At 40.4% G+C, this 21,111-nt stretch overlaps 1 protein-coding gene across 1 annotated transcript in view; it reads left to right on the plus strand.

The window, feature by feature from the left end:
• Alcam (activated leukocyte cell adhesion molecule) overlaps positions 1–21,111 on the plus strand; it is a gene marked incomplete at its 5' end in the record, with an annotated part of 50,012 nt that overhangs the window by 11,798 nt on the left and 17,103 nt on the right. The window contains 10 exon segments of the mRNA XM_005386343.2: positions 53–140; positions 591–773; positions 6,885–7,012; positions 8,471–8,603; positions 12,264–12,376; positions 14,173–14,308; positions 14,414–14,547; positions 17,248–17,380; positions 19,703–19,741; positions 20,029–20,146. Of these exon segments, the coding sequence (XP_005386400.2) occupies positions 53–140; positions 591–773; positions 6,885–7,012; positions 8,471–8,603; positions 12,264–12,376; positions 14,173–14,308; positions 14,414–14,547; positions 17,248–17,380; positions 19,703–19,741; positions 20,029–20,146 (1,205 nt within the window).

A 21,111-nucleotide genomic window follows, 5' to 3' on the forward strand; every position in this document is an offset into this window, starting at 1 on the left:
CCCAAGTGACAGCCTCTGACTGAGGAAATACTATTTCCTTTTTCTTTCGCAGTTGGGCGACTGCGTTTCGAAAGACAGTTACCCAGCTGGCAACCTCACGTGGTACAGGAGTGGGAAGCTGCTGCAGCCCCTGGAAGGAGGTGAGTCTGAGGTGGCAGCAAATTCGAATGACCTGTTTTGTTTTTCTCTTCTCTGGGGATCCTTTACATTACCCAGGATCACAATATGCAGTCCCCTTTTCATTAATGCTCCTATGCTTTCTTGCTTTAAATATGCACTAAATCATAAAGTGATTTTTAAAAGACACTGTTTTAGCACTTGTGCAGAAGAATCAACAGGAGAGAAAATTTTGTCTGTACATGGAATGTTCTAGAAGTTAATCAACGTGAGTGGGAGGGCACATTTCGTGATTCTATTTTTGTGTAGGTCTCTTGATTCATGATTTTAAAAAGACATCATATTTCACTGAGTGTCAGTCCTCCTGTTAAATACAATTAGGTAGACAGAGCCACTTCTGAAAGGTATTAAGATACTCAGGGATTGTGCTGTTTCCAGACAACAGTCTTACCATTACCTTTTTTTTTCTTTAGTGGTGGTCATAAATTTTAAAAAAGAAATGGATCCAATTACTCAATTATATACCATGACTTCCTCCTTGGAATATAAGACAACCAAGGCTGATATACAAATGCCATTTACCTGCTCTGTGACGTATTACGGACCATCTGGCCAGAAAACACTTCATTCAGAACAAGCAGTTTTTGATATTTACTGTAAGTAACTCTGTTACAATTATGTAATTTTAGTGTATTAGAAATAACATGAGAATACTATTAGTCTGTGAAGTTCCAATCCAGTTAGTTTTCAGATTTTGCTTCCAGCATTCTGCCGACATCCACAGCATCCAAATAAACTCTGCTTCCTTGGGAGTCCTGCGGAATAAATTCTTCCTCATCATCACTTTCACTTTTTACTCTGTTATTTATAAGCACCTCTCGTCTGTATTCTGCTACATGCGGAGTTCCTCAAAAGTACAATCTGTAACTTGGTCAGTCACTTCTGGTAGTCCTGAGGCTGAGCACACTCCCATGAATTTTGCAGAAATTCAAACTGCCTTCTATTTTCTGAGTGAATGATAAATACAATCTTATGGTTGACTAGCTTTCCAAGCATAGAATTATTATAGTATTTTAATGAAGAAATTTATTTTGGTAATGAGATCAGTTGTTGAATTTAGGTAGGATATTGTATCTTAAAATATTTCGGTCAACTGAATCATAAATTTGAAACACAGACTCCCCTATTCTTTATTTTACTTAATATGAGCCATAGAGATACACCCTATACAGCAGTAAAGATTGGAATGTGATCTTTTCCTCTGGTGCTGTACTCTTTCAAGCCACATGATTAGGAGCAAACATGCTGGTATTCCAGTGTCAATGCTGTCAATTACTGTGTTTCCACAAAAATTGTTTAATTACTCTACATTTCAATTTTCTTGTCTTGAAATGGAAAAATATGATACCAAACTCCTACTGTTACGGAGATTAACAGACCTCCCAAGCGTAACATAGAACATTGCGCAACACATGAAGTGTACTGCTGTCATTACTGCCCAGACGGTCTCACTGCATAAACTTAGACCTGGGGATTTTAATGGAATAAAGGATTTCACTATTGTTAGTATTATGATTATGATTATTACTTACAATGAGTAGAACTTCACTGTAGTACTGCCATCTGCTCTAGAGTAATCTCGCACTTCTCTGTTTATTCTTCGGTAAGTACAGCAGTGCTAGCTAGTCTTCGGAGAGTTTTCCCCGCATCTGCATGTCTGTTGGGGTCCCGAGGCCCAGAGGCTTATACACGAACAAAACTGAAATTCGAAACTTACCCGAACTTTAAAAGATTATCTTGTCTTAAACCAGGCAAATAAGTTAACTTGATTGAAAAGCAAAACTTTGAGTATCCCAGATTTTAGCTTCTCTAAAATCAAAGTATTGTTTCTGTAAGGAGAGGCAGAGTTCTTTCTTTTTAAAATTTATTTTTTTGTTTTTACTTTCAAATTTTTTTTTATTTTAAAGATAAAAGAATGAAAACATATTAACAGACATGCAGATGTTTACAAAATAATACAAAAACAATACAAGCAATGCAGAATTTCAGACAAGGTGATAGGAAATTAACAATGGTTGTTGTATTGCATGTTGATATCTTCAAATTGGTTACTAAGATAAACAAATATAGACGTGTAAGATTAATCAGTTAAACATTAACTGTTTCTTTCAATAAAGCAATAGAAATCAGTAGTACAGCTATCTTAGCTATCCTGTATATACATACATACGTATTTTTCCTTTCTTTCTTTCTTTCTTTTCTCTTTTCCCTCATCCCAGTTGTTCTCTCCTTTTGAGCAGTTTCTTTCCCTTTCACAACATCTGTTGTACCTTTTAGATTTTATTCACTCTTTCAGGTTCTTACACTAGTGAAACAATATGGTGTTTACCCATATAGGTCTGATGATTTATTTGACTTATGAATATGGTCTCTAGTTGTGACCATTTACCTATAAAAGCTTCGAGTGTATCTTTCTGTATAACTGAGTAATGTTCCATTATATAAAAATACCACAACTTTTTTATCCATTCCTCAGCTTAGCTATTACAAATTGTGCTGCTATAAACATGAGTGCACATGTATCGCTGATATGATGTTTTCAGTTCTTAAAATTTATTTTTAATTCCTTTTATTTTTGAGGTACCCTGTGATAATTCAGTACATATACACAGTTTGTAATATTCAAAACATAGTTAATATTTCATGTTCTTAGACTTCTAAAATTTTTAATTAACATGCAATAATTGTACATGCTCATGGCTCCAACATGCTATTCAAATACCCATTAGAATGTGTGTGAATCAAATTGGACTAATTAGCATTTTTTAAATTACTTTGTGTTTGGAGCCTTTGAGCTCCTCTAGTTACACATAATCCAACTTAGTATAAGCCCCCGAGTATAAAGTGGAGAGAATATCAAGCCGAGGAAGGAGACTTGGGAAGTTCGCTTAAAAGGAACAGGAGAGTACGTGGTGTCCAGGCCTGAAGAGCCAGGTGAGCAGAAAAGAAAACGATCCCCAGGAAATGATTGTCACAGTGGCTGCGCGGGCTGCATTCGGGATGTCTTCTATGAGAAGACAATGCGTGCATGCAGCGCTGGACTTCACGGCAAAGACACTGCAGGGTTTAGGGTGAAGTCTTGACTTTCAAGGACGTTACCATCGCAGTAGGGAAAGATGACCCCTTTGGTACCTCAGAAAGAAGTTGGCAGTGCAAGGTGGCAAGTGGTACACATCGCTGGAGCGCAGTGCCGAGTCCTGAAAGCTGAGGTGTCTACAGACAGTGACTCAGACTCTTCCTGCTTGTCAGAAGAACCTGAAGTTCTTGTAAGAAGATGAGCTTCTGGACCCCCTCCCCCTCAAGTTTCTGCTGCAGTGGGTGTGAGAAGATACTGGACGCCTTGAATTTATAACAGATTCCCTAACCGTGCTCATGCAGCTGAGTGGAGAACCACCACCCTAAGACTTCGGGGAAGAAGGGAAACTAAAGGAAAGAAAATGAAATTTGATTAATTTACTAAAGGTGTTCTAGTGCAGTCCTTCCTTACCCTGTTCAACTAGTCTGAAGCTGTAGAGGCGTGAGCTCTTTAAAGGATGTTTTACCTGACTTCTGCCTTTGACCAGTAACTGAATTTCTTCTTCATTGCTTCTGTTTGTGCCATAATTTCAGGGTAGTGTTCTCCCTGCCTGCCCCCGCAGACAAAGTGCCCTCTGAGGTGCTGCTAGGAATATCTTTGTAAAACACAAATGCAAGAGTGTGACTCTGTGATTAAAATCCTTTAATGGCTCCCCAGAGCCCACAGATTAATCTGCACGCCCTCAGATGCAGCGTGTCTGGAGTGTCCCATGGCCAGAGTCCGCATGTCTCAGCCTCTCCCGCTGCACGCTGCCCCGTGGTCCGCTCTGTCTTCTGGCTTCCTGGGGTCGGCTGCTCCCTGTTCGTCTCTCAGTGTGCAGCCCTTGACTAGTCTTCACCTTATGGCCCATTCCTCCCTGTTCTTTAACCCCCAGTCCCAGAGCACATTCCTCTGGGCACTTCTTGGTCTCGTGCATCTACCAGGAGTCTGATGCCTACGGCGAAGGCAGTTTTAATGACATCAAACTCTACATGGTGAATTTATCATTCTCACAACTAGAGTGAAAGTTTATTGAGACAAAGAATATGTGTTTTTCAACTTGATAACTCCAGCACTTAGTACTTGTATAAAATAGATGCTGAATAAATGAATCGATAATTGGCCAATAGATGCATGGAAGGAAGGAAGGAAGGAAGGAGTTTGGGCAGACTCTTGGTTATTATGTACAGGGGTTCATGGAGAATAGCGAGACGCAGTTCTTACTTTAGCTAGAGTAAATGAAACTGGGGATGCCAGGTTAAGGAGCATTTGCCTCAAGGAAGTTTGAATACTCAGAGTGCTGCTTCAGAAACCGACTCAAAGCAAATAGTTACTAAGGAAAGGACAGAGGCTCAGGGTGAGGGACAAGTGACATTTGATGCAGTGACTCCAGTGAAGGTTAATTGGGGTGTAGACTGAGACTGTGCTGGTGGGAAGAGAAGGGAGAATCTGGTGCAGACTGCACCATGAAATATTAGTCACTGCGCCTTGGTGATTTGAGTGGGGAAGGAGGGCAGAGGAGAAAAGCCGGAGTCATGGAAAGAAAATGACTTACTCATGGACAGAGGAAAGTTCAAAGTCGGGAGCGGGGGGGGAATGGGAGAACAAGAGATCATTAATTCTGTTGTCAGCATGTTAGCGGCCACTCAGGAAGTTACTGTAACAATTAAAATATGTTGCATTAATTAATACATAACAGAACCTACTGAGAAAAGGATGCAGAGAAAGGCCATTTGGGTAAAGAGGAGGGGTCAGGCGTGTTGTAATCCATGGTTCTTCTGGGTCAGCCTTGATCAGAGGTGCGCCGTAGTGACATGACGCTGGCAGAACCTTGACGCTGGCCAGACACGAGTCATGTCAAAGAGTGAAGGACACCCAGAGGTGGAGGTCACTTGAATGCCATTTTAAAAAAAACTACTCTCTTTTCCACTTCCTGGGCACTGCCAGTTGGAGAACTTCCTCAGGCAGATCCAAGAAAAAACAAATAAAAAAGAAGTTTGTTAAAGTAGTCACTGTTTACCTGCAGAATATTTTAGGCACATACTCAGAGATCCCTGAATATGGAGAAATGACAAAGAAGCAACATAGAACAGCCTTCCTGAGTTATCCTGCACAACTCAACTGTAGAAAGGTAAAAGCAGGACTATGAGACATAGACAAAAGGCTCCCAAACTACCACGCCCGTATTTTACTTTCCCGGTGTCTTAGTTACTCTCTCCTTGCTGGGACAGAATGCCCGACACGCAAAGTTAAAGCAGGAAAGGTTTATTTGGCTCACCGTGTGTAGAGGTTTCAGTCCATAGTGGCTGGCTCCAATGAAACGTGGCGGGGCAGAGGGGCATAGCGGAGGAGAAACAGTTCATGACGGGCAGAGGGCAGCAGAGCAGAAGGCAGCAAGCGGTGAAGTAGCAAAGCAGCGAGCGACAAGCAGCCACGGCATCCTCTTTCTTTTCCTCACACTCTGTCCTGGCTGGCCCCCGCTCAGGGCAGGCGGCACTCACACCCAGGCTGGGCCTTCCTGTTACCTACTCCCAGGGCTGTGCCACACCAACCAGTAGACTAACTTAGTAATCACACACCCTTGCTTCCAGCATCACACACTTAATCCAAGCAGCAGTGCTCTAGATCCTACCATCTCTGAGAAGCCCCACCTATAACCACATGAAGTTTAGGGGGTCCGTCTAGACACAAACCAAAATGCTAGCTAATCACAAAAATAGGTCTTTAATGGCACCAACTTGAAAATATAGGCATGTCAGAGTAGTTACTAATTTTTGTGTGGAATGTTCCTTAACACCTTAGGTTATATGATTTTGAAGTTCATTGTTCATTGCATTACTCAGCTATTTAATAAGTGGAGAAGTACGAAGTGAGTCATTTATTACTGCCACACTACCTCCTTTTATTTCCTGTTTGCTAGACATGATCACACCGTATCCAGCCTTGAATTTACTTAGCATTCTCTTGTTGAGCAGTAGCCTGTACTAAAGAATACTCTTTAGCCCTATTTTCTCTGCAAAATTACCAAAATGGACTGCAAGTTACATCTTGGCTCCAGTGAACAGGACAGAATTACAATACATTTACAGTCCTGTTGATTATTTTAAGAGTCCTTCTCAGTTCACAGGACTCATTGTTTTGAAAGCAGATTTGCTCCCCTGCACAGCAGAATCCTTGGTGGTGGTGTTTAGCTCATTTTCCCTCCTTTTATTTAATCTAAGGTGTTATTATGTGATGGAGTGGGGCCGTACATAATAACTTCAGGAAATTGGCTAGCTGATTTTAGTCTTTGCAAACCATAAGATTCACACAACACAGTTAAATTTCCATGTAATGAAGTCATACAGTGAGATGATTGTTCCTACTGGTCTTCTACACATAAAATAATTACAGTTATTCCTACCTCAGTTCAAGACATTTTTGTAAGAAGAAATTGATTTTTATATAACCGGGTCTCTTTGTAGTTTGCTTGAAGATTAGTACTTGGTATAGCAAGTGGCTATTAACTTCAATCGGTCTATAAAAAGATATACTTAAGTAATTACCATTACGAGCTTCTTGAGAAAATTGTGTATAATTTAGTCATTTACATTGTATGCACAGTAATTTGTTCCTTGACAAAAATGTTAACTTGTGTCTGTGACTCTTACAGATCCGACGGAGCAAGTGACAATAGAGGTGCTACCGCCGAAAAATGCCATCAAAGAAGGAGACAACATCACCCTCAGATGCTTGGGCAACGGGAACCCTCCTCCTGAGGAATTTCTGTTTTACTTACCAGTAAGTGCTGAAGCTCTGAAGCTCAGTTCCTTGTTCTGTCCTGTTGTTGGGCCTTCTCTGGCACACAGCACTGCATGCGCTTGGGTGTCTTAAGAGAGCGTGTTATCCTTGGGAATACAGACAACCACCTCATAGTGTCTTGTGATTGTGTTGCACCTGCCAGTGTTCTAGCCTTTTTCTCAATATTGGAGATTTCAGACACAAAGAGAAAAAACAAAAGTGGAAAACAAGAAACCATAATTGCAAAAACTCAGGATATTATTATCCACATAAGCTTTTAGGAAGTAGATAACCATAAAATGAGAAAAAGAAGACAGAAAATGGCTGGAGGTGGATTCTAAATCTACCCACGGTGTTACCTTGAACATGGCTCTGACCTTCGGAAGTAGGGGGAGTTCTGTTGCACATATACTTAGTTTGTTAGAGTAATGCTATGTGTGGGCTCTGTCTTACCATGTACAATTGTGAAGTCTAATTTCTTCAACTTTTATCCATGTCATAGCTGAAGGAAATAATAACCGTGCAGGGCTCATTAGAAATTTCCTCTAGGATGTCACAGTACCATGAAGCCGGAGTAGGAGAGAGCTCTGTCAGGATGCTTGGCTCTGCCAGAGCTTTGTGTTTGCTATCACATTTACATGAGAAAGCCATGTGCTACTCAGTACTGCGCTTCTGTAGGGATGTGCTGACAGATTTATCCCCTACGTTACTTAGCAGTATTTAAGAATATCCTTCACTGCATTTCTCAGTGGTGTAAGTGATTCCTTATAAAAGTAAATGTTTGCATAAAATGTGGTTTCACCTATTAAATTGACAAGCTATTTTTGTCTCACTTGCAAATAGAAATTATGAAGCTAAGTAGGTTTCAGCTTTGGCTACCAGGGCCTATAAAGCCAAATTTATGTCTCACCTTTAGCAACAATACCTGCTGATTATCTTTTTGTTAACATGTACTCCTGTTATACTTACCTTTTGCCTAGTCTTGATTTGCTTTCTTTTCTTTATCTTTCTTTTGTCTCCATTTATTTTTTCTTTTCTCCATTTATTTTTTTCTTTTCTCCTTCACTCCTTACTCTTTCTTTCCTTCCTTCCTGTCTTTTATTTTTATTTGGATATATAGCTTATTTTGCTAAACTCGATAAGTTGTAATTATAAAAATGAGATATTGGACTTCTTAAAAAATCGGTTTCAAAACTAAAACACATTATGCTTTCAATGAAATACTTGTTATCCACAAAATATAAAGCAGTTCTTCAAGAGTCCTTCTAATCAAAATATTAAATTTTTTCCCTAGGAATCATATGTTGGTACTTTTTTGTACAAACTATACTTTTCTGTCTAAAGAATCGCATTCACTTTTCTTCTTTATCTGAGAAAATGCCATCTTCATCAAGAAATACAACTGTGCTCATTGTAGCTACCAAGTGTAATCATTTGACATTTTGCTTCTGTCAAAAGGGGCAGCCTGAAGGAATACGAAGCTCGAATACTTACACACTGACAGACGCGAGGCGCAATGCGACGGGAGAGTACAAATGCTCGCTGGTAGACGAGAAGAGCATGATCGCCTCGACAGCCATCACAGTCCACTGTGAGTCGCCTTTTTCCTTACCAGCCCGTTTCAGAGGCCTCGAGCAGTACAGTGTGACCATCTTTCCAAATCAATCGCAGCTGCAGACTGTGTTTATTAGCCAGCTTGGCTTCAGTGGAGTCGGTAAAGGATCTCAGAATAAGCTCAGTGTGTGCACTGCAGTCCTGGACTCAGGCACGGATCTGGTGACTGCACCTTTGCGGTGTTTACTTCTGTCTGCTTTCTTGGTGTCTCCAGTTCATTGTATCAATAAGGAGCATTCCTGTCGCCCTGACAGAAATTCATTATATATATTTAAGAAAGTGCTGGGGTTTGAACCCAGGGCCTCGTGCATGCTAGGCAAACACTAATGCTGAGATACACCTCCACTCTCTAGTTAGGTATTCTTGAGAGTCACAAGGTCTGCAGTGAGTCTGGAAGGATGCAGATGTATGTGAAGCATCTTTTTATTACAGAATTATAGCAGCACTCAAACCCAGGCAATACAAGGTTACAAAGTATAGACTCAGCCCTTGTGAGAGGAAGCAGAGAGGACTAAACGCCTTTGTTGGATGAATTGCTTCATACAGAAGATAATAAAGTCTGGGAAATAGAACTTCTTAAAAATCACCTTGAATAGGGGCTGGGGATTTAGCTCAGTGGCACAGCGCCTGCCTGGCAAGGGCAAGGTTGTAAGTTCAATTCCCGGTACCAGAAAAAAAAAACACAAACAAACAAAACACACACACACACACAAAAAAAAAAATCACCTTGAATATATCTTTTTATTAGAGTTTCAATCTACTTTTGGTCTCTAGCTACTCAAGAAGTTATATTTGTGCCTCATGCATGTCATGGGGAAAAAAGGGTACAGAAAGAACTGACATGTTCCTTCTTTGTAATTCGTAACAGGCTCTTACTGCTGTAGCCCAGGCATCTTGGAAATAGGACAGTGTCAGTCCTGCTTACATGTACTGTCTAAACTTTGCAGCAACTCCTTTGCTCCCGGTGGTACCACCAGTCAGATTTCCAGTAGACAAGATCCACTAAGTCCTATGGAGCAGGCCGTGTTTTTTGTTTCAAAATTCAAATTTTGTTCACAGTTGTCCTCAGTGCATCGTTTTAAATCTTTCATTGTATTCCTAACACTTGCAAAACACGCAGGATAGAAACTCGGAGATAGATACGGTGTGTGGGGTGGTGTGTGCCGGGGAATGAAGCAGCCGGACAGTTGCCTTTCATGGTACGGTGTCCGAAGTGCACCCCGGGGAGCTCTGTGGATGCAGTGGACTGTTGAGGAGTGTTCACTGCCGGCCGTTTCTCTGCGTGCCCCGCACTCCTGCTGCGTGCGTTTGAGTGTTTCTGGCAACCGGCTAGTTAGGGAGCAAGCAGCGACCTCTCTGTGCAGCAGACGTGCTGCTTGTTCTCTGAGGACCGGTGAGACATGGAGCCATTGACCTAGGCCTGTTCCAGGAAAAAGAAAAAACAAGAAGTAAAACAAGCAGTAAAAGCTAGGGAATATAGCCAGCAAATGGAACTGCCTCTAGAATAGCTCTCTCATACCCTGATTCCAATTTTTGGGCCGAGCTTCAGTACCCCAGTGTCTTTACGACAGCGTGAAGGCCTCGTGTAGACGAAGCGGGGTACCCAGGGTCCTAGCGGGAGGGCTCTTGTGTGTATCGCACGTACATCAGGCAAGGCGGGGAGCGGACTGACAAGGCCTTTTTTGACTTCTTGGACCTCATAGTGTCTTGATCAGCTGGGATGGGGAGAAATTAAACAAATCATTTATAATAGCTTAATTAAATTTCAGGGCATTTAATTAGATTGAAATGTATTCTGGTTTTCACAGGTTGACTATAATACTGATTTTTAAGGCATGTATTTCTCTTGAAAGCAGAAATAAGTATTGCAAGTCAATTGATATTTTACTCTGCTACATTACATGCAAACAGAAAATTCCCGTTTTCCCAATTACCCTTGATTGCTTATTTTCCAAAAATCAAACTTGCGTCCCTCCCGTAGCTGACTAAAGGAGCGCAAGGGGGGAAGCAGCAGCTCGTGCGCTCCCAGCTCTGCAGAGCCACATGCCACGCGGCTCTCACAGCAGGGCCTGGCTGCTGGCAAAACAGCCACCGTCCCTCCCTCTCCATCCGTGCACACACGGATGCTTCATCAGAATTTTCAGAATCCATCTTTGTCCTTTCAAGTCTTTCATCTTAGCCCTGACACGTTAACTAACTGATTAAAATCTCCTAGCTTACCCTGGCAAATGTTTTCATCTCAGTGCAATTCACCCACATATTCCGAGCAATCTCCACTTCCCTGAATGCTGGTGCATTTAGAAGATTACTGAGAAACTGAGAAAGCACGCTTCTTCCCTTCATTTATTCCTAGGTCAGGCTCCGTGCACGCGTTAGAGAAGAATCAAGCCGTGATCGATACCCACATGTTGCTTACAGTCTAAAAAGGGAGACAGACATTAAAAATAATGTTGCGAACAATCAATCAATTTCAGCTAAAATATGGAAAACGAGGGAGGAGCATAAAGCACAAGAACAAGCCTCCACTGTAGAATAAAGTCCTAAGTCCCAAAATAGCAAATCTGGTCCTCTGTAGCCCGGCCTCACAAAATATATAGATGTACCTCCCAGAAGTCAGCGCCGATTGGACCATATAACTTGCATCGTGAAACCTGCCAAGCTGTCTCATTTCTTTGCTTTTGTTTACGTGGCAAAGGTATTGCCTACATTGGTACCTTTCAACCGTGAGGGGCCACAGAAATATAATGCCTCCCGTACAGGGCTGGGACTCGTACTTCGGAACCCAACTTGGCTCTGTTTTCTGCACTCCGTGTACTTTAACATCTGTTAAAGGCCCTGACTTTAGTCTTCCAACAAATATTGATCGAGTTCCTAATCTGTAGCAAGTTTGCTCCTACGTGGTTATTTCACGGGGCAAGGATTACAGTGGATTGAGTGCAGATTACCTCTCCCTCACTAAATTGGTACTCACTCAGCTACCTTAGTACTTGGAACATTATTGTTGTACAATAAATATTTGTTCAACTGGATTGAATTTTCTTCATATAGCGCATACTAAAAAGGTAATATTTTTAGAAAAAGTTGTTATCCAAATGAAGGATTGTACACCTTTAGGTGTGTGCATGCGCTTTTTAAAAACTAGTGTCTGTTGGCAGTGTACCTAACAATAGATCTTATTTAAAATTTCAACAGCATGAGAAAATGGAATAGCATTTCAAAAAAGATCTAACTGCCTGTCAGTTCTCTCTGAAGAAACACATATACTATCTTGTGGTTTTTCAATTTATCACCTGCTGTCCAAAAATACTTGATTTTACCTAGTCTTCATCTTTCTTTATTTTCTTCCAGTAGTGATTTAAAGGGTTTTTTCTTAAGGTTATAGAGCCCCAAGAAATATTTATATGCTCTAAAAACATCAGTTATGTTAACTGCAAATATATGCTTCATCAATTAGATTGAACATTTACTTGCCCACTGATCTCAAAATTGGCTTGAAAAACTAGTCATTTTAGTCAAATAAATCAGTTCTGAATTTTGCAAATGCAGTTAGAAGGATTCTTTCCTTTTGTTACCATGAATACTTTGACTCTCTTACTTTCATAGAGTTTGTATCTCAAGCAGATTCTCTGCTTCACAGATTTGGATTTGTCCTTAAAACCGAGTGGGGAGGTGACCAAGCAGATTGGGGACACCTTGCCTGTGTCGTGCACGATATCTGCCAGTAGGAATGCCACTGTGGTTTGGATGAAGGTAAGTAAAATTTTGATACTGTCCTGCTGTTTGGAGGATTTCTTTTAGAGTTCTTTTGCATTTCGTATTAAATCCAGATATGTATATTAATGGAAAACATACACTCATTCTTTCTTGTTCTGTGTGTCTCTCTCTTTGCCTCTGTCTCTCTGCCTCCCCGCCACACACACACGTCAAACCAGGATAAAACATTAGACTTTCTCAGTAACTGTAGCATCCATAATTGATTTTCTGAAACTTAATTTACTGCGTTACTTTATATGTGTATACTGAATAACGATACACATGCATGTATGCATGTACACAAACACACTCTATGACGCAACAGTTTACAGCATCTGAAGTCACACTGTCTTCACAGGAAGCTTCTAACAGCCCCGTATGCAGATCACCTATTATTCCCCCAGTCACTTATAAAGAAATTAGGGCGAGAGAAACCAGAACGCTCCTAAGTGTGAGAGCAGAGATTCGGGCCGGAGCCTCTTGAGTGCAGTCCCTGCAGTGGGATCATGTGCTCTTTGCCTCTGCGGTATTAAAACTACCCTGAAGTTTCGGAACACAGGTGCTGCTGGATTAGCATATTCTTAAACTTAGAAATCCTTTTCCCTCCAGGGCCATAGTGGAACACACTAGGGCTTTCGTATTCCCTGGATGAGGGCTGATTTTCACGTAACTGTCTGAAAGAAAGACCATGACCGTGACTCGGGAGCCTAATCACTGCTGTTGTTTTAGAGTGAAGAAATGGGGTTAATATGAGGTGCAAAGGTTATCATTAAAGGAGAAGGGTGCGATTATGGTCCCTCCACTTAAATCTTTGGCTCATGTAGCAAAATATCCGGTGTATTTGTACCAGAACCTAGCACGTGACGGGAGCGTTGTTTACCCAGGAATGTACCATTTGAGTGTTGGCTCACAAGAATTAGCTGTAGAAAAATTGTGCATGAATTTATTTGCTAGAGTTTGTTCTTAAAGAAAATATAAATTACTTTATATTGCTTTGCTGTCTGCTTTGTGATCTCTTTCAACACCGCATTCTCTGTTGCTTGCTCTCTTGCGCTTACAGCTCAATTTCCTGTTTCACTGTTAGTCACGACTTCTTGTTCAGTCAGATAAAATGCCATGATATATTTGTAGCAATTAACGCTCACCAATTAGACAAGTTCTAAGAAAATAAGTGTATGAATACCGATAGCGAGCTGTATTTGGTACAAGGTTACCAAAGCAAGTGTCTGTGTCAACTGCAGTCACTGTTGTTGATTAAAATTAAACATTATATTTAATTTCATCGATATTAGAAGACTTCTTATAAAAAGCGTCCTAACTATAGTCACTGTAGCTCTGTAGTGAATCCCGTTTGTCAATTATGGTATCAGGTAAAATTGTTGTCAGGCGTTTGTACCTATCATTGAGTAGGTATCACAAATCCATATCTGATAATTCTATATCTACTAAAATTAAAATGCGTCCTTACTGTAAACACATTGCATTATTTACATAATTCAGTCTTCCCAGCAGTTCAGTGTGATGAAAAAACATAACTCCACTTCACAAATAAAGGAACTAGAGTCTCAGAATTTTATGAACACGTTCCCAATTATCGGTTCCATAACAGAAGCATCTGAAATATAGCTCTGGCATGTTTGACTCCGCAACTGCAAAGGAAAAAGGAAACCTACTTTGAAAGCATCTGAACTGAAGAAAAGATTTAGAACAGTGTCCAGCCTGGTTGTTATGTAATAAAGATACCTAATGTTCTGTGTGTGCCCTGCACAGTAATCTGCTTTTCATTTCGTCAGGACAACATCAGGCTTCGATCGAGCCCGTCATTTGCTAGTCTTCACTATCAGGATGCTGGGAATTATGTTTGTGAAACCGCTCTGCAAGAGGTGGAAGGACTCAAGAAAAGGGAGTCCCTGACTCTTATTGTAGAAGGTAGTGAAATTCTTAGGCACCGATTCCAATTTTTCTGTAAAAGTTTGCTATCTTCTCTCTTTGATGATCTTAATTCGTTCTCATATTTTAATTGTAATATTTTAGGAAAACCTCAAATCAAAATGACAAAGAAAACCGACCCCAGTGGACTGTCTAAAACAATAATCTGCCACGTGGAAGGTTTCCCAAAGCCAGCTATACAGTGGACCATTACTGGCAGCGGAAGCGTCATAAACCAGGCAAGTCTCTGTCTTCCTGTTACACGCTGCCCGTGGTCCAGTATGGAATTTGATTTAGCTATGAACGGTGTAAGCTGGTTTGTTACCGCGTGGAATTTGCAGCTCACTCTGAGACAGCTCCTGCTGACTTCTTCATTCTCATGAAGCAGTATGGGTCAAAGAGAATTTTAAATCTCAGGGCCACAGAGAATAGAGGAAGCCTAACGCTGTGCTCAGAATCTGTTTTTAAAAGATTTCAAGTTGGGAGTTTCTACATGGGCTAATTAATTCCTGAAACTTGGGTGATTAACAAAGTAAGCTATATACTTTTCTGCATTATAAACTTACACATGTGAGTATACGCAGCCTCCGTTACTTTGCTTATTTATGTATGTTAAGGGAGTTTTCCTCTTAATACTGGGCCCTGGAGGGTAACAACAAACAGCTCAGCTTGTAGCATACGGCATGATTTGCTTGTGCCAGAGCAAGGGCCAGAATAAAGCAAGGAACAGACAGCATCTAGGTTGTGCCCTTCTGGACAAGAAACATGAACTGAGCTGAACTTTGTACCCTTTGTAGGATACTTTAGTAATAGTAAAGGCCTAAGAACTTACGAACAGTACTGGTAATTTTCTGTTAATACTGTCTTTGACCTTCCCCCAAAATCAAATCTGTCCTATCACTATGGTATGCAGGTTCAGAAAATGTAATTGCATTAAATTGCTAGTCTTCTTGGATTACCACCGTACTTGTTAATTCCATTTTGCCTGCAGAAGTGTTCGTGTCTCCTCATCTTAGTAGAGCCAGTGAAGATGCTTTAAGAACATCCAGATGCAATTCAATTATTTGCATCTCCTGTCCTGCCTTCTTCCCAGGTTTGGACCCACTTAAAATTTGAGGAGACTTGTATAAAGCAAACTGCTGCAAATTAATTTTAAAGGAAAAATCTCCACTTTTCCTCTGTCTTGGGAAATTGAGCCGCTGGTTCAGCTCATGTGATACAGCTTTTGTAGTGCAAGGTAGATTTTGGCGTTTGCATATATAGTTGCCTGAGTACAGGTGTAGAAAGGCCCAAAAGCGGTGGTCGCCCTTGAAGGAAATATCTTGGGATTTGGTTAGGTGTGCCTGGGACACAGGAGAACCGGGCCAGAGGGGGCGGGCAGAGAGGCCAGTGACCCCTTAGGCCTCTTCTTGATGCACAATAAAGACCTGAATTTCTGACAGTGTTCAGACCTGTTTTTAGCATCAAATGCTACAAGAGGAGGAATGTTTCTTTGCTCCTCTATTCTTGTTGCTCTCTAGTTCAGCCGCGTGGTAAGTACAGCGAAGAACCTTGGAGGAACATGGGTGTCGAAACCAGAAAAACGGCACCAAATAAGCATCCAGTGAAAGAATATACAGCTCTAAAAGGCCGTTCTAGAAGTGAGCAAACATATTTTCTAGAGATTAGCGTAGTGAAACCTCTCAGTGAGAAAGTCTGTAAAAAATCCTAGTAAGAAGTGAAAAAATATCGGGTAAATTTCCTAAGATGATTAAAATAACAATGCCATTCTTCATCATCGAGAAGGATTGATTCTGGCCCACTAAGCAGTACGTTATTTTTCCTGCTCTAGGTCCGTACCAATCCACCGTAGTCTTTTTTTATTTGTCTGCTCTTCAAATACATGATGAACGTACTATTTCGTAGGTAAAGGCGTCTCTACCCCTCCTCTGCCCATAGGGACTAAAAGCTATCCCAGCCTTGCCCTCAAGGCACTTAGAGCTCAGTTACAAAGAGATAAAACAGAGAACAAAGTAGGACACAAGGTGAACAAAATGACCCAGAAACGAGTACAGGTATAGGTTTCCTTCCGTCATGTTGGGCTTAAGAATCAAACCCTGGGGATGAGAATAAAGTGGATTATTCTCATGGTTTGATCAACCTTGCATACTTACATCGGGTAATCTGAGCATCTTTCCTGACGATAGCAATATGTAATGAAACAACCGCTGTGAACTCCTATCATGTTGTTTTGAAACCCTGTACTATTTTTATTGTTTTTGTGTTGTTTTGTTTTTGTCTATGTTCTTGTTATTTTTTTTTATTCTCTTTAAAATAAAAAAGTGGATTGTTCCTTACATTAGAAGGAATGAAATGCAATGATTGTTCTTATTCACAACTTGCAAAAATAAAATGTATTCAGCAGTCCACTTTTAGGTAAATGCTCTCTATTTTGCACAGAAAATTTTAGAGGAAAACTGTTTTATTCACGATAAACAAATTATACATTCCTGTGCTCTATAATGGCTTAAGATAAGGGAATTAATCCCTGTGGTGAAGAGCAGTGAGACCAAATCCACAAACAATTCAATTTAAAAGCTCACTGAATGAAAACTGGTAAGTAGATAGTAACTACTTTAAAAACAAATGTCATCTTGTCAAAACTATGCATTCATTGGAAAAAAAAGTGATTGATGATTATAATTCACAGTAAAAATATCCACAGAAATCTCACATGGCTTCACTAAGTGTTTCCTGCCTGCTGTAGGTGTCGGGGAGCATGGTCATGTATCCATATTGTACCAGTTCGTGTTTACTGAATAAACACATATAACGCATATCGGAGGTCAGCACACAGCACCGCACCACACCGCCCCTGCCCTCCCTACCCACTGCTGTCTTTTCCTGGCTTTTAAAAGTGCTCCATTCTAAACTTGTCTTCCTTCCTTCCTTCCTTCCAGACAGAGGAGTCTCCGTATATCAATGGCAGGTATTATAGTAAAATTATCATTTCCCCTGAGGAGAATGTTACCTTAACTTGCACAGCAGAAAACCAGCTGGAGAGAACAGTAAACTCCTTGAATGTCTCTGCTAGTGAGTATTTCATTTCTGGCATTAAAAAGTAAGAAAATTTGAAGTTATTCTTCATTAGTTTAAAATCTTCAATTCCATCTTCCTGTACTGCATTATGGTAAGTTTTATTTATTTCTTTTGCATTTGGTATCATCACCATAAGATTTTTTTTCTTTTTTTCCTGGTTTTCATTCTTACAATAGTCTTGTCTTGACAGTTAAATCATTTCATACTTTATGGGTCACAGACTTTGTCCTGTACAGGAATATTTCCCAAGAGCAGCAGAAAATAAGAAATAAGTTGTTCTTATTTAACCCATCTTTTTGTTTAGAGTAGAAATAATTCAAAAATTAGCTTTGAATTTTTTTGCAAAAGTTTTAAATTTGGTAAATTTTTCACTGCTTATTATTTTACATTCCAATTCTTTGGGGTATTTATCCTTGTACAGAAATACCACAAGCTTAATGTCATTCAGTAAATTAATACCAACTAATATCAGAATTCATAAAACCTAGTTGCAAAAATTGCTTTTTTCATATCATATTTGAGTCATAGCCCAGATCAGATAAGTGAAATTATCTCAGAGAAAATGGAAAAATCTCTCAGTACTGAAACCAGCATAATACACATATAACAATATTAGGCTTTCTAGAAGTAATTATGACATAATATGAAATGGGCCCCCATCTACGATGCTGGTATTGTTCCCATCGTGTGACAGCCTTCAGTGAGGACTGGGCTACGGTGAGGTTCATTTCTGGACAGCATCTTAACCGACCTGCCCAGTTTTATTCTTCTGTCCGTTGAAATCCTGTGCGTGACATTAACAGATGACGGATATAATAGCTAGGAATTAGTGGAAGCTAGCAGAAAATAACTGCATACAGATAACCATCCCTGACGGATTATGACTTGAATATAAAGGCCTGAGGACTGGGCAGGAGAAAAGAACGAAATAAATTTAACTCTAAGATAGGAGCGTTGACGTCTCAGAATGTGATTCAACAAGTATTGATTTGGAAGGGATCTCATCCTGTCTTCCTGAACACAAGTCGCTGTTTTGCTCTAGCCCATAAGATGAGCTGCCTCACTTTTCTGCACCCTGAAATGGTGTCCTTGATCAACGCACAGTTACTTTCAAATTCAGTGAACACCTTCTGTGATTCCTTAGTGTGTATGAGGAGCACCCCGGGAGTCTACATTTTACCAGTCATTGTAGGCAGCTCTGATGCAAGCCCATACGCTCTGAAGAAGAGTTTTGCAGTTGGATATTGTATCAGTCAGTGTTTACTAGCGAAACAGATAGAACACAGGATATATAAGAGTTTACAAGATCGGCTTACAGTGGCCACCCAGGGTCGGATGAGGAAGAGGCAGAGGTATCTGCACACAAGAGACCGAAGGATCCGGGCAAAGGTCTGGAGCTCACTGCAGTGTCATGGGAGTCCTGTGGGAGGCCAGCGGGTGTTCGAGGGGAGGCTGAAGAGTCTATGCCGGAAGCCTGGAGATCTGCACCAGAGGCGAAAGAGTCTGCACCGGAAGCCAGGAGATGATGTCCAAGGTGAAATTAAAGACTGGAGCTCCAAAGAGACATACGCAGATCCGTCCTTCTTCATTTCCCCTTTATCCCATCCAGGCGATGACGAGCTGCCCGGGGTCTTCCGTACCCTAGGGTATGGAATTGCTGAGCCAGTTTCGTTAAACTTCTCTTACTCAGATTGACATAGTCAACCACTGCAAATACTATAGTTGAATCTAGTTGGCTAAAAACCCACAGAACCAGCAGTGATTCTTACATTTGACCGAGAGCATGACACTGTCAGAACTGTCCGAAGGGCTTTGGCAGAAATCACACACAGTGTGTGATTCTTAATCTTTAGGGTATCCCTAGTCTTTACCCTACCCCCACTTTGAAAACATCTCTGGTGGTAAGTCCTTGACACTAGAGGATAAAAATTCTCTTGCGTGGGGGTAGGAGAATTCAAGAAGAGTAGGAGGGCAGCATCTATATTTCCTAGTCGCCAACATGTTCCTCCTAAGAAAGAATTTTAAAACGTGGGCAGATAGTGGGTAATTAATACGGATTTCAGATCAGTACGACAGTCTGTCAGTTGTGAAATTTTCCACGATAGGTTCCTAACTTTGCATTTTAACTGCTCCCCTTTCCTTAAGACTGATTTCTTTGTAGGGAAGTTCATGCTCTATTAACTATGATTTTTTTACCCTTAGCTGTAGAATAGACATTTTATCTGACTGTTATGACATCATACTATAATGGTAAAGGTGACTTTCATATATCAACAGATTTTGTTTTTAATTCCATATTAACATTTTTCATTTCAGTAAGTATTCCAGAACACGATGAGGCAGACGAGATCAGTGGTAGGTACTCTGCTGCCCACTCCTTTCCTTGACTCTCAGCTCAAAACTTATGAAGTGCCATCATATAAGTAACTTTTTAGCAGTCCACAATTTGGACTTGAATTAAACTACAAAATGAGACAAGCTAGCAAGAATGCTAAAATTTTACCCTTTAAAATCACAAATTTGCATGTTAATCAGAACAGTGAGCCGTAGTCATTTTTAATATGAAGTAGTAGCTAGACTATCTTTTTTTTAAAACCCTTAGCACTGTCTGTAATGGCCTGGGCTTCTCTTCTTTGTTGTAGATGAAAACAGAGAGAAGGTGAACGACCAGGCAAAGCTAATCGTGGGAATCGTTGTGGGTCTCCTCCTCGCTGCCCTTGTTGCTGGTGTTGTCTACTGGTTGTACATGAAGAAATCAAAGTAAGCGGTAGAAGCAAGACCATTGCTCATTGACTTTCACTGGGAGAAAACACAAGTGCTATTACGCTTAATCCAGCCATACTTGGAAATGCTATAATATCCCCTAAGTCAGGCTGACACTGTATCCTGCTTCAGTTCCCAGTACCTGTGTTGCTGGCATGGGGGGTGTGGCCTGAGTGTGACATTACCTGTGTCCCCTTGTCTCTGTTAGTGAATATTCTTAACCCAGTTATTTATGTCTTCAGTGCCTGAGCAGACTTTTTTAAAGGTTAACTGTTCTAAACTTTTAGTTGAGGTTGGTGAGGATTTATTAAAAGAAGCCAAGATACCATTTAGAGACCATCAGGTGTCTTTGTAGTGATAAATGTAGCCAGAATGACATTGCTGGTGAGGTGGGAGATGTTGGTGTTTGCATCTCTGTTTTCTACATAATTGACTTTATTCCATAGAAGAATCTAATTGGGGGGGAGTTATTATTGGTTTTGCTTTAGTTTTTAAAAATGGATTAGAAATGATACTAAGACTCCTTTAAAGGACTTTAGATGTTAGATAAAAATGATTAGAAATACAAAGTATTACATATACAATGAACCATAAAAATTATCTAATAGCTTATACTGAAAATCTAGATGACTAATGATGATCTTTAACATTCTCATGGCTTTTTTTCTTCTCAGCCTAGATTCTGATGTGAATGTCAGGGGTGAAGCACTAGCGTTTGTATTTTTAAACATTCCATTGGTGACCATACGGCATACTCCTGCTTTCAGGCATGGGTTTTAAACCCCTTTTCTTCTAAATGAAGTAATTAATTTTTGCGGCAGGATATACACAGGTAGTAGTAACTTTGGCCATAACTTTATAGTTTAATGGCTGAAACAACCTCTCAAATATTTAACATTCAAAAAAAAGCAGACTGGAATCAGAGTACATGATCTCACCATATAAAGGTGCCAATTCCAGGG

Source organism: Chinchilla lanigera, unplaced genomic scaffold (genome assembly GCF_000276665.1).
Source record: "Chinchilla lanigera isolate Chin_1 unplaced genomic scaffold, ChiLan1.0 scaffold00026, whole genome shotgun sequence".
NCBI lineage: Eukaryota > Metazoa > Chordata > Mammalia > Rodentia > Chinchillidae > Chinchilla > Chinchilla lanigera.